The sequence below is a fragment of the Puma concolor genome, chromosome B3, assembly GCF_028749965.1.
Source record: "Puma concolor isolate L17-30 chromosome B3, mPumCon1.1.hap2, whole genome shotgun sequence".
NCBI classification, from domain to species: domain Eukaryota; kingdom Metazoa; phylum Chordata; class Mammalia; order Carnivora; family Felidae; genus Puma; species Puma concolor.
In genome coordinates, this window is record NC_141672.1 from 64,521,641 (window position 1) to 64,538,726 (window position 17,086).

Consider the following 17,086-nt stretch of genomic DNA (forward strand, 5'->3'; position numbering starts at 1 on the left):
AGAAGAAAAAAGAAAGATTGAGTTTATTTGCAGTTTACTCCCAATTTCAAAATTGATGGAAATCAAAGTTCAATTTTGGCTGAATGTACCTTTAAATTGCAAAATATAAATGTCTAGTTTAAATATACTTTTTCTTAGGTTTGTATTAATGTGTAAGTTGACCAGTTACTAAACCCTCGTTCTATGATTCTATGTAAAATTTTACAATGAAGGCATAATCCTTTATCAGCTTTTAATGTAAAATTTGTGAAATGATAGGTGATGAATGGATTTTTGTTTTTGTTTTTTAATCAGTGACTTTTTTGAACGAACCATTCTGTGCAACAGTCTTGTGTGGAGTTGTGCTGTGACGGGTAGACCTGGACTGACCTATCAGGAAGCACTTGAGTCAGAGAAAAAAGCAAGACAGAATCTTCAGAGTTTTCCAGAACCACTAATTATTCCAGTTTTATACTTGACCAACCTTACCCATCGTTCACGCTTACATGAAATTTGTGATGATATTTTTGCATATGTCAAGGATCGATATTTTGTTGAAGAAACTGTGGAAGTCATTAGGAACAATGGTGCAAGGTAAAGTACTTTTAATTTTTCCTTTTGATACCCATACATTCACATTACTCAAAATTCAGAATACACAAAAAGGTAAACTGAGGAAAACTTCCTGTCTTCTGTCCTCCCAGTACTCTCTTACCCTCCCCACATATAGCCCTAGTGTTAGCAGTTTCTTATATATTTTTCCAAAGCTAATTTTTACACAAACCACCAAAAACATGTGCTTGCCTAGATACTTGTACACATATATGCGTAAGCACACACAATCTCCTGCCCCTTTTTAATGCAAAAGGTAACATACTGTATACCTTTTTCATTTAAAATATCTTGAAGATCAGTCCATTGCTTTATGAAACAACTTTCTTTTCTTTTTTATTTACTGTATAAAATGTTCCATTATATGGAAGTTCCATCTTTATTTCAGAGTAAAAAAAACTTAGGGGCGCCTGGGTGGCTCAGTCGGTTAAGCGTCCGACTTCGCTCAGGTCATGATCTCACGGTCCGTGGGTTCGAGCCCGCGTCGGGCTCTGGGCTGACAGCTCAGAGCCTGGAGCCTGTTTCGGATTCTGTGTCTCCCTCTTTCTCTGACCCTCCCCTATTCATGCTCTCTCTCTCTCTGTCTCAAAAATAAATAAATGTTGGGGCGCCTGGGTGGCGCAGTCGGTTAAGCGTCCGACTTCAGCCAGGTCACGATCTCGCGGTCCGGGAGTTCGAGCCCCGCGTCAGGCTCTGGGCTGATGGCTCAGAGCCTGGAGCCTGTTTCCGATTCTGTGTCTCCCTCTCTCTCTGCCCCTCCCCCGTTCATGCTCTGTCTCTCTCTGTCCCAAAAATAAATAAACGTTGAAAAAAAAAAATTAAAATAAATAAATAAATAAATAAATAAATGTTAAAAAAAAATTAAAAAAAAAACCCAAAACTTAAAGATCATCTACTTTGTCCTCATTGTGTTACCTAATACTTAAAATATGCATGTATTTCTTCCTGAGTTTTAGTAAGCTCCTTTGATAATATGAGGATTGAGTTTTATACACTCCACTAAGTTCTCTTTCGCAGCTCTTCAAGAAAAGAATGAATTTTTCATATAAAAAATTTTAAATGATATTATCTATGGCACTAAGTTAAAAATTATTGAATTATTGCTGCTTTCCTGAAGTCTTAAGCATTTGTGATTATCTAGTCATTAATATTTATCATAGTAATCTTTATTTGCATTAAAACTTTTTATATTGGAATCATACATAGTTTTCTGTAACTTTATTTCTTTCCCCTAGTGTAACGTGTACAGGGTTTATCCACATTGTAGCATGTATCAGTATTTTATTTTTAATGATAAATTCTACCGTATGGATCTATCACATTTTGTCTGTTCATCAGTTGACAGATAGTTAGGTTGTTTGCACTTTTTGGCTATTCTAAATACTCTTATAGGCATTCATGTACAAGTTTTTGTGTGAACATATGTTCTCAGTTCTCTTGGGGATACACCTAGAAGTAGAATTTCTAAGTTGTATGGTAACTCTGTGTTTAGCATTTGAAGAACCTCCACACTTCCAAGAGCTACTGCATCATTTGACATTCCCACTACCAGTGTATCAGAGTTGCAGTTTCTCCACATCTTCACCAAGTCGTATCTGTGCACAATCTGTTATTGTCCATCTCTTTTATTTTGCCATCCTAGTGGGTGTGGAATGGTATCTTGTGGCAGTTTTGATTTGCATTTCCCTAATGACTGTGTTAAGCATTGTTTCATGTGCTTACTGATCATTTATGTGTCTTCTTTGGAGAAATGTCTGTTCTGGTTCTTTGCCCATTTTTAAATTCAGTTCTTTATCTTTTTTATTACTGAATTGTAAGAGTTCTTTGTGTTTTTGGATACACGTCCTTTATGTGATTTGCAAATATTTGCTTCCATTCTAGGAGTTGTCTTTTCACTTTCTTGATGGTACCATTTGTAGTACCATCTCCCTTTGCTTTTAACTTTTGTTTCTACTTATTAATGACATAAACCTTTTGTTTCTGTCTCTGGTAGTACTTACTAGTGGTCTTCAAGACTGCTTCATCCTCTAGAATTAGATTTACTGGAAAGAACATGCTGAGTTACAGAGAAATGGGACAGAGGCCATTCTTAGGTTGAGTTAATAAGTATAGGTATTCTGGATCTTTTCACCTCAGTATTCTTTTCTTCTTGTCTCGTTTACCTTTCAGTATTCCTCCCCTCTTTCTTGTTGCCTTTTATAAGTATAGATTAGGTGCTTCCCTAATCAACAAGACTTTCTGTTTTGAAATAAGCAATCAGCTAACAGATTCTTCTAGAAGATCTTTGTCATTGCTATGGCAGAATAGTAAAGAGAACAGCTGACTACTTGACTGAGGGAAGGATTTAGCTCTTTATCTCCTCCATCCTGATTACCACCCAGCTTGCCTACCAGTTGTACAGACATTTGTTCTCAGCTACTTCCTTAGAGCCTACAGAAGAAGTGAGAGTGTTATGGTGGTCTTATGTAAAGAACCCTAAACTAGGAGTCAGGTCTATTAATTTTAAATACCTGCCAGATGCTTTATGTACATATTATACCAGCAGATAAGACCTTATTGTTTCCATTTACAGATGAGGAAAACAGAGGTCCAAAGAAGTCAAGTGATTTTTTTATAATGTTTATCATACATATACTGATCTCCTGTGTACTTACACTGTTCTAGAGGCTGGAAATACAGCAGTGAACAAAACAGTCATGGAGCTTCCATTCCAGTCTTACAAGTAGTAAGTGGTAGGATTTAAATTGAGGTAGAACTGGGGTGCCTAACTGGCTCAGTCGGTAAAGACTGAGTGATTTCTCCATCTCAGGATCATGAGTTCGGCCCTTGTGTTGGGCGTAGAGCCTACTTTAAAAAACAATTTTTTTTTTAAATTCAGATAGAACTGATTTATAAAATCACTGTAATTTCTTTCACTGGAACTGTATCATTGCCTCCTTGGTTTTGGATTCTGCCATTTACTTGCTCTGAGCAAGTATTTTAAACTCTTTATGCTTTTGTCTTTTTTCATCTATTAAATGGATCCCTGCCCCTCCCAGGTTCGCCACACAGGATGAAATGATATAATGAATGTGAATTTTTTAAATCTGTATTACATAATGTTGTCATTTGATAGCAGTGTCTTACTAGTATTTGAATGTGCATATTGGGGACCATGCAGTTTGGTGGGGGAAGGGGGATTGTTTCATGAGAGATATCCATAGTGGATGTGAGGCTACAATAATTGCCTGGGACACTGTAACCAGGAATCAAATTTCTCAGTTGTAGCTTTGAAAAGAAACCCCACAGTTAATTTCACTAAGAAAGACAGTTGTTTGGTTTTGAAGATAGCCATCCCACGTTTGTACGTGGTCTTCTAAAAAATGCTACACAAGCTAATGCTAATTATCATTGTTTAGTGAAGCGTTGGGAGGATGGTGATCTAGAACTTAAGCATTTAAGTTAAGCATAAACCCATCTTCTCCACCCTACCCTGGAATTGGAAAATTAAATCAGGAAAAATAAGGTGAAAACCACACAACAAATACACATTTTAGATTTGTGAGTCATCTTTCAGTTGAAGGATAGAGCTAGAGTTTGAGAGAATCTGAAAAATTGAATCAATATAATTGTGTATTTGGTTGTCTTTTAAAATTAAAGTGGACTTTGGGCAACTTGTTTTCAGACATTTTATAAGTACAGTCAAGATATTCTAGGAGTTCACAGGAGTTTGAAGCAACAGATGTGAGGGGGTACCTCTAAAAAGTAGGTATATTGACAGTAAGAAGTGGCACCTGACAGGAAAGAAGGAGATGGAATAAACATTAACTACTAGCTAATGGTTAAGTATACTGGCCTGGCTTAGTATATTGTTTGGTAGCATTAGAAGGCATTGCAGAATTGAGAGTATACTAGCATTTATTGAACTTTTCCTGCATGCTAGGCAGTGTACCATATGCTTTCATTTTAATTCTCATGATATGGATAGGTGACCCCGAATTTTCCAAAAGTTATATGCTCCTTGGTATTTACTCAGAGGAGTTGAAAACCTAATGTCCACAAAGACCTACAGATGAATGTGTATAGCAGCTTTATTAATAACTTCCAAATTTTGAAAGCAACCAAAACGTCCTTTCCTAGGTGAATGGATGAACTGTGGTACATCCACATAATGGAGTATTCTTCAGTGCTAAAAAGAAATGAGCTATCAAGTCGTGAAAAGACGAGAAGGAACCTTAAATGACTATTACTGTGTAATAGAAACCAATCTGAAAAGGGTACATATGGTATGATTCTAACTTATGACCTAGAAAAGGCAAAACTGTGGATACAGTAAAATGATCAGTGGTTGCCCGTGACTGAGGTGGAGCTGGAGAGAGGTGAATAGGTGGTGCACAGCGGCTGTTTAAGTCAGTGAAAATAGTCTGTGTACTGTAATGATGGATACATGTCTTATACATTTGTCTACCCATGGAATGAATAACACCAAGATTGAGCTCGAATGTAAGCTACAGACTTCAAATAAGAATGATGTGTCAGTGTAGATTCATCACTTGTAACAAATGTACCTCTGGTAGGGGGATGTTGATAATTGGAGAGGCTATGAATGTGGGGCAGCAAGGGGTATATGGGAAATCTCAGTATCTTCCTCTCACTTTTGCTGTGAATCTTAAAAACTTCTGTAAAAAACTAAAGTCTTTACATGAACTATAAAAATTGTGTGCTCTGCCTATTAAGACTGAGCTTTATAATTTTTTTAAAAATCTGCTTTTTCTCCCATAAAGATCCCCATGTATCAGAGAAAATTATAAAAGGTGAAGGCCTAGAGTGCACTTCCCAAGTGCTCTTTCAGAGATAATCACTGTCAAAAATTAGTGCATAGTTTTCTTTTTTTCTATACTACACTAAATTTAAAAAAATATATCAATCTGCTTTTTCACTTAGTAGTGGTTTAGATATTTTCTTATATCAAAATACATAGATGTGCACCATTTCTAATTGGTTTTGCATAAACTGGTTAAACTACTGGTTCCTAAAAAGCTATTCACTTTTTCTGAGGCTGGAGAAAGTTATTTCTTTGCTAGCCTTGTATGAATTTTCCCTTTGAAAATAATAAACTGTATTTTCTTCCAAATAATCTCTGACCTTTCACTGATAGATCTTTTTCCCTATGTAAATTAAATCAGTGGAAATAGCAAAATTGGAACTGTACCAAAGAGTTTCTTTTTGTTTTTTTAATATTAAAAATAATTTATTGTTAAATTGGTTTCCATGCAACACCCAGTGCTCATCCCAACAGGTGCCCTCCTCAATGCCCATCACCCACTTTCCCCTCTCCCCCACCCCCCATCAACCCTCAGTTTGTTCTCAGTATTTAAGAGTCTCTTATGGTTTACTTCCCTCCCTCTCTGTAACTCCCCCCCCCCCCCCCCCCCCCGCCATGGTCTTCTGTTAAGTTTCTCAGGATACACATATGAGTGAAAACATATGGTATCTGTCTTTCTCTGCCTTATTTCACTTAGCACAATACCCTCCAGTTCCATCCACGTTGCTACAAATGGCCAGATTTCATTCTTTCTCATTGCCAAGTAGTATTCCATTGTATGTATAAACCACATCTTCTTCATCCATTCGTCAGTCGATGGACATTTAGACTCTTTCCATAATTTGGCTATTGTTGAAAGTGCTGCTATAAACATTGGGGTACATGTGCCCCTATGCATCAGCACTCCTGTATCCCTTGGGTAAATCCCTAGCAGTGGGTCATAGGCTAGATTTATTTTTAATTTTTTTGAGGAACCTCCACACTGTTTTCCAGAAGAGTTTCATTTATAGCCAGATTTTCCCAAATATTATCCCCATACTACTTAGATTTAAAATTTACAGGGGCGCCTGGGTGGCGCAGTCGGTTAAGCGTCCGACTTCAGCCAGGTCACGATCTCGCGGTCCAGGAGTTCGAGCCCCGCGTCAGGCTCTGGGCTGATGGCTCAGAGCCTGGAGCCTGTTTCCGATTCTGTGTCTCCCTCTCTCTCTCTGCCCCTCCCCCGTTCATGCTCTGTCTCTCTCTGTCCCAAAAATAAATAAACGTTGAAAAAAAAAAAATTAAAAAAAAAAAAAAATTTTACAAAGTGTTATCTGGTTAGGGAGCATAAGAGACTATTGTTCAGTATTATTTTTAGAACTGCTCTGTAAAATAAAGATCGCAGAATTCTTTTTAATCTGAGAAACTGATACTTGGCATTATAATACTGACCAACCAACTAAAACTTTTAACTGTATTTTTTTTTTTTTGAGTTTATTTATTTTGAGAGAGAAGGAGCATGAGTGTGCAAGGGGGAGGACCAGGGAGAGAGAGTGAGAGAGAGAATCCCAAGCAGGCTCCCTCTGCCCACGTCAGTGTGGAACCCAGCGTGGGGCTCAATCCCGTGAACCGAGAGATCATGACCTGAGCTGAAAGCGTCTAGACCTGACCTCAAGCGTCTGACTCTTGAGAGTCAGGCACCCCGAGCTTTTTAACTGTATTAAAGTATATTTCCTATAGCTTTATAGCTGGAATGCTTTAAGTGCTTTAGTCATATGAAGTAAAAGAAAATTAGCATTAAAACCTATAATATAGAAAGTAGGCACTTTGTATTTATTAGAATTGGAAATGAGAAAATGAACTTTTATTTTATTTTATTTTTTTTAACGTTTATTTATTTTTGAAGGAGAGAGAGACGCAGGGTGAGCAGGGAGGGGCAGAGAGAGAAGGAGACACAGAATCCGAAGCAGGTTCCAGGCTCTGAGCTGTCAGCACAGAGCCCAACGCGGGGCTCAAACTCACAAGCCATGAGATCATACCCTAGCCGAAGTCGTATGCTCAACCGACTGAGCCACCCAGGTGCCCCAAAAATGAACTTTTAAATCTTTGGGTTCTTTTTTTTTTTTATATTGCTAGCCTAAATGGTATTAGTGAAGCAAAATTAATTAAACTGCATTAATATTGAGGACAAAGAGAAATACTAAATATATTGAGAAGGTAGGATGGACATAAAAGATATGTGAGGACCAAATCTAGTTATTTTTTTAATGTTTATTTATTTTTGAGAGAGAGCCCAAGCAGAGGAGAGGTGAGGTGGGGGCGGGGGGTGGGGAAACAGAGGATCCAAAGTGGGCTCTGTGCAGGCTTGAACTCGTGAACCATGAGATCATAGCCTGAGCCAAAGTTGACGCTTAAGCAACTGAGCCATTCAGGCACCCCAGATTTAGTTATTTTTATTTAAGCATACATGTTTGGATGTCAGTGACTTGATCCAGGTGGGATTAATCAAAGAGAAGTTTTTGGGAACAGGTTATTTGACTAGAAATCTTTTGAAGGCAGAGAAAAATATAAATTAGTAGGAAAGGATTAAAGAAGGCTTCCTATTTAGATGCAAAGATAGTATAGAATTTTTAGCAACATGTATTGGTTAAATTCGTATCATAACTCTTTCAGAAAATAGGCTTTCTATTGATCAGCTTACACTACTGATCTTTTCTTTTTTTTTTTTTTTTTTTTTTAATTTTAAGTAAGCTCCACACCCAACATAGGGCTCAAACTCACAACTCTAAGATTAAGAGTCACATGCTCTAACAACTGAGACAGGCAGGTGCCCCACTATTGATCTTTTAAGGTCACAATTTCTGGTTCTCAGCCAAAGAGAGTCTTTAACAACATCCAAAAATTGTTTTCAATCTTTAGTTCTCAGTGACCCTAGTATGTTGATGATGTAATTTTTAATACAAAAAAGAAAAAAAAGGAGACTGTTTGGAACAGCTGTTCTTTCTTTGGAATTCTAAGTTAAAGTGAAACTACCTTCTTTAGATATATATAGTGTTTGTTGTATGTACCAAAGACCCATACTTACAACCCTACTGACTCCTGGATTGTCATTGCTAGTTCAGGAGTTAAAATTTAGAATCCTTATTTACTTGCATAATAATAAATTAGGCCATCCTGGGAAATTATTTTTATACTCTAAAAATCCCTATAGTGACAAAAATAAATGAAAATAAATTTTTTTTCTAGGCAAGTTTAATTTAAATCACTTATAAAGATTATGTTGTATTTCTGTATGGACTTAACAAAATAGTTCAGTAAAGTTTAGACTGATCATACATACTTACTCATTTTCTTCAGTATTCTAATGGCATTCAAATTGCTTTAACCAATAGGAACATCTGTCTAATGCCACTCAAAAGTCTTTGAATGTTAAATATTGGGGGCGAGGGTAGTTAGTCTCTGGCAACTTCTTTACTGATCCTTTGCATTAATGCCAAGTACAAACAGTAAGCTGAATCTCCCCCCAGGACTTACAGTCATTACTGTGGAGGTAAGAAAAATGATAAAAGTGGGGAGTTGGTAAATAAAGTGAGGTTCACCTCTTTTCTAACATAAAAGGAAATCAGATATTTACTTCAATTTGTATCTCATTGAACTTGGTTAGTAGCAGGATGGTGAAGTAGAACAGTAGTAGTTTTGAAATTCTTATTTCCCTGTGGCAAGAGAATATTAGTGACTAATATCACAAAAAAGGAGAGACTATGTATAGCTACTTCTGTCCTGAAATCCCTGTTAGAAATAAAAGGGAAATTCATTTCTACATGGTTATTACATGGGTTTAGGTCTGAGAAATTAGAGCCTCTTCTGAATAAAATCTCTCTCCTATATCTTTGTTTACCTCCTTTGGGATCTGTTTCATTTGGCCAATATAAGATCAGTTCTTAATAAACAACTTTTTTCATAGATACTTTGAATTAGTTGAGAATAAGATAAAATTGTAGTCTGTTAATTTTCCAAGCTGTCTTGGAGGCCAGTAGTATGGTGTGTAAGTGGAATTCATTTGACCTATGGTTCTCAATTAGTATTTTAAAAATGAGGTTTATCTTTCTTTCTTAGATGAAGTCAGAGACCATCCAAAGATTAAAGTTAAGAAGAACTAGGAAAAATGACATAAGCTAAACTAATATTTGGTGAAAGGAAAAGGAGTGACAAAAGTACAAATAAAATCTACTCATCATTAAAGGCCAGGAAGAATCCTTTGTTGTTTAAATTAAAAACATACGCCAAGAGAATAATTCTGAGCAGATGTTGGTATACTTTTTTTAAAATAAGAGGCCAGATAGTAAATATTATAGACTGTGTAGTTTATATGGTTTCAGTTGCAGCAACCCAACTCTGCTGTTGGAGTGCAAAAGCAGCCATAGACAGTATATGAATGAGCACGGGTGTATTCTAATAGTTCTCTATTTATAAATACTGAAACTTGAATATCTTGTTATTTTCACATATCACAAAGTCTTCTTCTGACTTTGAAATTATTTAAATATGTATAAATTATTCTTAGCTTGCAGACCATACATACAAAAACAGGAGATAAGTTAGATCTGGCTCACAGGCCATATAGTGTGCTGATTCCTGGAATAGAGGAAAGGTACTGCTTTACAGAGATCCCTTTTTTATTTAGAACTTCAGAGTATGGCATGCAGAAGTGGCTTAGTAGAAAATCCTTTGGAGCCAAACTGTTGTTTCTGGGAACCTTCTTTCTTAATCTGTAAAACTGAAATACTGTCTATATTCATAGGGTGGTTGTGTTAGCTTTTGCCAAATAACAAACTGCCTGCAAAACTAAGTGGCCTAAATCAATAAACCTTATTCTCACAATTGGTTGGCTGAAATGTTCTTGTGATCTGGGCTGGCCTGTCTAGATCCTCTACTTTAGAATAGCCTTACTCACATATCTGGGGCCTCAGAGTTGGGTGGCTACTTTCATTTCACCCTTCAGGAAGCTACTAATCCAAACTCGTTCCCAGGGTGGTAGCAGGGTTCCCAGCAGCAAGAGAGGGCAAGCTTCAGTGTGCAAGCACATTTCAAGCCTCAGCATGCTACATATTGCTAGTATTCCGTTGACCAAAGCAAGTCACATGAACAAATCCAGAGATCAAGTGGGAGGGAATCAGAGTGGTATGATTCAATGGGGCCATAACTGTGGCAGTCATCTGCCACAGTAGTTAGTATTTGTTAGGAGCCCAGCATAGTGCCTGCCACATAAAGCACTCAGTAAATGTTTATTCCTTCCAGTACTTGTCAGAGACCAGTGAAGAAGAGTCTTCCAGCTGTGATGACTCATCCTTTTTTTAGTCAGTCCCTAATTTTCTTATATCATAGTCACTGTTCTTGAGAGTTTGCTATATGTCATTTTAGGGAGGTGATGACCATACCTATAAACTTTTGAGAGCTTACTATATGCCAGACACTGAGCTTTTTATTTATAAGATCTTATTTAATTCCTGCAACAGCCATATGTAGTAAGTGCTCATTTGCCCATTTTGCAATTGAGAAGCTCATACACAGAGGTTAATTAACTAAAATTTGCTCAAGGTCACAAGTAGCATAATTTCCAAGCACAGGCAGTGTCAGAATCCGTGTTCTTCTGTTTGAGAGATACAGATGAGTGAAAAAAAAATTAAAGAATAGAATTAAAAGATTGTAGTTGAATGTACTCATTGTCCACTATTTACTTTTCCCTTTACCTGAACATTTTATAATTTGTCTAAATGGGAAGAGATACAGGATTTTATATATGTGGTTAGATTAAGCTTTTGATCATTTGTTCTAAGAGTGATGCAGGTCATATTGTAAGTGTCTGAAAATCATCATCTTTTGATCATTGATTCTAAGGGGGAAAAAAGCTTCAGTATTTAAATAGGTTTCCTGGTTAAATTCTTAATCACTGTTCTTATCAGAGGGTACTTTAATTATTTTACTTTTGTAGTCTGAGCTGTTTAAGCTTTCTTCTTTTCAAATATTTTGTTTTAGATGAAAGAATGCTATCTAGTAGCAACAAAAGGAGACTGCAAGTATGGCGAAAAACTAATTTTTATTTATTGACTTTCTATCTTTTTTTTTTTAATGTTTTATTTTTGAGACAGAGAGAGACAGAACATGAACAGGGGAGGGTCAGAGAGAGAGGGATACTCAGAATCCGAAACAGGCTCCAGGCTCTGAGCTGTCAGCACAGAGCCCGACGCAGGGCTCAAACTCATGGACCGCGAGATCATGACCTGAGCCGAAGTCGGACGCCTAACCGACTGAGCCACCCAGGCGCCCCTATTGACTTTCTATCTTTTGGCACAGTTCCCAGGAATGAAAAATGCAGTTATGTCTTTTTTCTTGGAAGTGGTAGGGAATATTAAATTTAGTACTTAAAAGTATACACAAAGTCAAATTTTATGATTCATTAACAAGCATTGTGTGCTCAGTTGTCACTTTGTAGGTATTGGAAAGAGGGTAGTGACTAAGACAAGGACTAGGGACTTAGGTTCAAGTGCAAGAGACAGAAACCCACAAATCAACATGATAATTCAGATTCTGATGAATGTTGTAAAGAAAATAAAACTTGATGGGATAGAGTCTTGAGTCATAATTTTTTCCTTTAGTCAATTAAATTCAATATTGTGTCTGTAAACTACTGTGTTGGATGCCACAGGTTAATCTAATATGAGTAAAGCACTAGTACTTTTTTTTTTCTCAAGTAGAACACAGGTAGTACGGATAGAGTTTGCAGGGCAAATATAAGTGAAATACATATGAAAGATTAATAAAGGATTGGATAAGAAATGCTATAAGAGGACATAGAAGGGAGGGAGAATTGGAGGAAAGTAGTCAAAAAGGTACAAACTTCCAGCAATAGGGGAACCGGGGTGACTCAGTCAATTGAGTGTCTGACTTTGTTTCTGGTCATGGTCTCCCAGTTCATGAGTTTGAGCCCCCCATCGGGCTCGTTCCTGTTAGCATAGAGCCCGCTTCAGATCTTCTGTCCCCCGTGTCTCTCTGCCCCTTCCCTGCTTGTGCTCTCCCTCCCAAAAACAAATAAATCTTCAAAAATATATATATTAAAAAAATTCCGATTAAAAAATGAATAAGTACTAGGGATATGATGTACAACATGACTGTAGCTAACACTACTGTATGACATATAGGAAAGTTGTTAAGCAAATAAATACATCTTAAGAGTTCTCATCACAAGGAGAAAATTTTTTCTTCATTCTTTTTTTTGCATCTAGATGTGATGGTGGATGTTAGCTGAACCTATTCTAATGTTTTTTGGGTTTTTTTTTAAGACAGAGACAGAGCATGAGTGGGGATGGGACAGAGAGAGAGGGAGACACAGAATCTGAAGCAGGCTCCAGGCTCTGAGCTGTCAGCACAGAGTCCCACATGCAGCTCGAACTCATGAACCACGAGATGATGACCTGAGCCTAAGTCGGACACTTAACTGACTGAGCCACCCGGGAGCCCCTGAACTATGACTATTTAAAACAAATTATTATTATTTTTTTTTATAATTTATTGTCAAATTGGTTTCCATACAACACGCAGTGCTCATTCCAACAGGTGCCCTCCTCGATCCCCATCACCCACTTTCCCCTTTCCCCCACCCCCGTCAACCCTCAGTTTGTTCCCAGTATTTAAGTCTCTTATGGTTTGCCTCCTTCCTTCTCTGTAACTTTTTTTTCCCCCTTCCCCTCCCCCATGGTCTTCTGTTAAGTTTCTCAGGATACACATATGAGTGAAAACATATGGTATCTGTCTTTCTCTGCCTGACTTATTTCATTTAGCATAATGCTTTCCAGTTCCATCCACGTTGCTACAAATGGCCAGATTTCATTCTTTCTCATTGCCAAGTAGTATTCCATTGTATGTATAAACCACATCTTCTTTATCCATTCGTCAGTTGATGGACATTTAGTCTCTTTCCATAATTTGGCTATAAAACGAATTACTTTTAAAACAAAAACAACTTTAAAAAAATTTTTTTTTTCAACGTTTATTTATTTATTTTGGGACAGAGAGAGACAGAGCATGAACGGGGGAGGGGCAGAGAGAGAGGGAGAACAGAATCGGAAACAGGCTCCAGGCTCTGAGCCATCAGCCCAGAGCCTGATGCAGGGCTCGAACACATGGACCGCGAGATCGTGACCTGGCTGAAGTCGGACGCTTAACCGACTGCGCCACCCAGGCACCCCCAAAAACAACTTTTTGAGGGAAGAGGATATACCATATTCTTATAAAAGTCGATTTCCATGCTTAGCTTGTCACTGTTTATAGATTTGTTGCTAACTTCTGTGTCCTCAGATTCTGTTCTTGCTGCTGTTCCACAGACTTGGTTTCACTCTTAAAAGTATTTTAAGTTGTTAGCCCTTTAGGAGCCTCTTGACTGTGTAGGCTTAAAGCTCTGAAATACCCTTGAGTCAATACGGTGTATCTGTTCTTCCTCAACTCCAGTGATAGAGTGGAAGATTCAGAGTCAAAGCTAAAGTTTTGGCTGTATCATTACAGACTGTATGACCATGAGCAAATGATTTAACTTTTCTGACACTGCAAAATTTATAACTTGCAGAGTTGGTATGAAGAGAGAATTATGTGTAACTTGTGTACTTAATCTGACATACAGGAACTCTAATAATAATAAGGACCATCTTTTGATTGTCAGCCTCTACTCTGTCCTCAAATAATAGAGCATAACTTTAATTTAGGAAGGTTTTCTATCTTTGGAAACCCATTAGTTAGGTCTTAATTCATGATTCTTCCACCTTTTTTACACTCCAATCTTCTTTGGACTCACTAGAACCAAGAAATTGTAGAAAGTGGATTTGAAAGACACAGACTAAGTCTATTTGGAAATCTATTCGAAGGTGTTGACTTGGGAGCTCCTGGGTGGCTCAGTTGGTTGAGTGCCCAACTTCAGCTCAGGTCATGATCTCACGGTTTGTGAGTTCCTGTCAGCATGGAGCCTGCTTCTGATCCTCTTTCCACCTGCCCACACACCTCCCCCACTTGTGCTCCCTCTCTCTCAAAAATAAATAAAACATTAAAAAAAAAAAAGTGTCAACTTGGCGTTTTGAATAGTTAACTGATATTTAGCTAAGCACCAGTGAGTAGGCCTGGCCTTGCTTAGATTAGCAAGAAATGCAGAAATGCAGAAAGAGAGAGAGAGAAAGAAAGAAAGGAAGGAAGAAAAGAAAAGAAGGAAGGAAGGAGAGAAGAGAAGAGAAAGGAAGGAAGGAAGGAAGAAAAATTTTATATCTGTGGTTTGTGCAAAATTGATAGCTTTAGTAATAACTAGTATAATTTATATATAAGATATCTCCTACATTCTAGGCTATGTCTATCTCTGTACTGTACTGGTTTGCTTCTCCCTTATTCTGTCAGGGATTTACATTTCTATCTGTTATTTTTCTGTTGGTTTTAAAGAAATTTTTTGTTAAATTATTAGAGCTCCGTGGGCCCTACTGGGGGTCATAGGCTGTTCCCTTCAGTGGACTGTCAAACTGTTTTAGACACTACATCAACCATACCTGAGCCCAGAGTAGATTCATTTACTTTGTTTTTCCTTCGTGACCACCACCACCATCACCATTTTGGAGCACTCAGCTGAGCTCGGCCAGTGAAAAACTATTTCTTTTTGTAACTTGAACCTTGTCAAATGTTCACTGAAGAGCTTCCCTTCCCTCCACCATGGGGAACTCGGAGCAAACCATCCCTGGATAGGATACCCAGGGTCCATTTGAGGTGAAGGGGTTTAAGAGAGAAAAACTTTCAGTTACAAAATAAGTAAGTCATGGAAATGTAAAGTACAGAATAGGGAATATAGTCAATAATGTTGTAATAACACTGTATGGTGACAGATGGCGACTGTGCTTATCGTTGTAAGTACTGCATAATGTACAGAATTGTTGAATCACAGTGTTGTATACCTGAAATGAATGTAGCATTATATTGTCAACTATGCCTCAGTAATACATTTTTTTTAAGTGGGTCCATTTGATTTCTTGCATACTTTTGTGCAGTTCATGTCACTAAATTACCGAACTTTTTTATCATTAGATTACATAATTAGCATTTTTTATAAGATTTCCTGTAGTTGTTCCTCTTTAGAAACACTGGTTTATTTCTGCCAGCCAATGGTGAAAGTTAGTCTGCAGGTTTTTTTACACCATTTCCCTTTGCTACCAAAGTAGTTAGCTTGGTAATTGTGCCGTCTTAGGCTTTACTGTTAGAACAGAAAAAAAGTTGTTTTTTTTTTAATCCTTTTAAATTGTAATCATTTTTAAATGTGTAATTCAGTGGCATTAAGTACATTCACAGTGTTATGTAATCATCACTACTATTTCCAGAACTTTTTCATCATTTCAAACAGAAACTCTGTACCCGTTAAGCAATAACTCCCCATTTCTCCCTTCCTCCAGACCCTGGTAACCTTTATTCTACTTTCTGTCTCCATGAATTTTCCTCTTCCTGATACTTCATATAAGTGAATTCATACAATATTTGTTATTTTATGTTTGGCTTATTTCACTGAGTATGATGTTTTCAAGGTTAATCCATGTTGTAGCGTATATCAGAATTTCACCCCTGTTTGTGGCTGCTGAATATTCCATTGTGTGTGTGTGTGTGTGTGTATACATATATATTTTGTTTATGCATTCATCTGTCGGTAGACACTTGTTTCCACCTTTTGTTTATTTTGAATAATGCCCTTATGAACACTGGTATACAAATAATCTGTTGAGTTTTCAATTCTTTTGGGTATATACCTAGAAGTAGGATTTCTGGGTCATATGGTAATTCTGTGTTTAATTTTTTAGGGTCCACCATATTGTTTTCAGAGCAACTACACCATTTTATATTCTCATCAGCAATGCACAAGGGTTCCAATTTCTCTATTTCCTCACCAACACTTCTTTTTCTTTTCTTTTTTTTTAAATAATTGGCATTTAGTGGGTATAAAGTGGTATCTCATGGCAGTTTTGATTTTGCATTTCCCTTATGATTAATGATGGCTGAACATCTTTTCATGTGGTTATTGCCATTTGTATCTTTCTTGGAGAAATGTCTGTTCTGGTCCTTTGCTTGTTTTGAATTGAGTTGTTTGTATTTTGTTAAGTTACAAGAGTTTTTCATATGTTCTGCCATGTTTTTCTCTGGTTTGTGTATCAGGGTATTATTAGTGTTATAAAATGAATTAAGAAGTGTTCTCTCCTCTTCAATTTTTGAAAGATTTTGAGAATTGATATTAATTCTTTAAATGTTTAGTAGAATTCACCAGTGAAGCCATCTGGTCCTGGGCTTTTCTTCATTGGAAGGTTGATTACTGATTCAATCACCTTTCTACTTATAGATCTGTTTAGATTTTCTATTTCTTCTTGGGTCAGTTCTGGTAGTTTCTGTCTCTAAGAATTTGTCCATTTTATCTAAGTTATCCAATTCGTTAGCATACAATTGTCCGTAATCTTTTCTTTTAAAAAAAAAAAAATTTTTTTTTAATGTTTATTTTATTTTGAGAGAGACAGAGTGTGAGTAGGGGAGGAGCAGAGAGAGAGGGAGACACAGAATCTGAAGCAGGCTCCAGGCTCTGAGCTGTCAGCACAGAGCCCGACGCAGAGTTCAAACTCATGAACTGAATCATGACATGAGCCGAAGTCAGGTGCTTAC

General features: G+C 37.1%; 1 protein-coding gene across 3 annotated transcripts in view; it reads left to right on the forward strand.

Annotated features, from left to right (window-relative positions):
* The window catches only part of BAZ1A (bromodomain adjacent to zinc finger domain 1A), a 94,416-nt gene that overhangs the window by 13,711 nt on the left and 63,619 nt on the right, over positions 1 to 17,086 (forward strand). For 2 of the 3 annotated variants that reach the window (XM_086709936.1, XM_086709935.1), the window contains exon 2: positions 295 to 573. The exons of the other annotated variant lie outside the window; for it this stretch is intronic. In XM_086709936.1, coding sequence (XP_086566062.1) covers positions 295 to 573 — 279 coding nt within the window. The remainder of the gene's footprint in view (positions 1 to 294; positions 574 to 17,086) is intronic. 3 annotated transcript variants of the gene reach the window in all.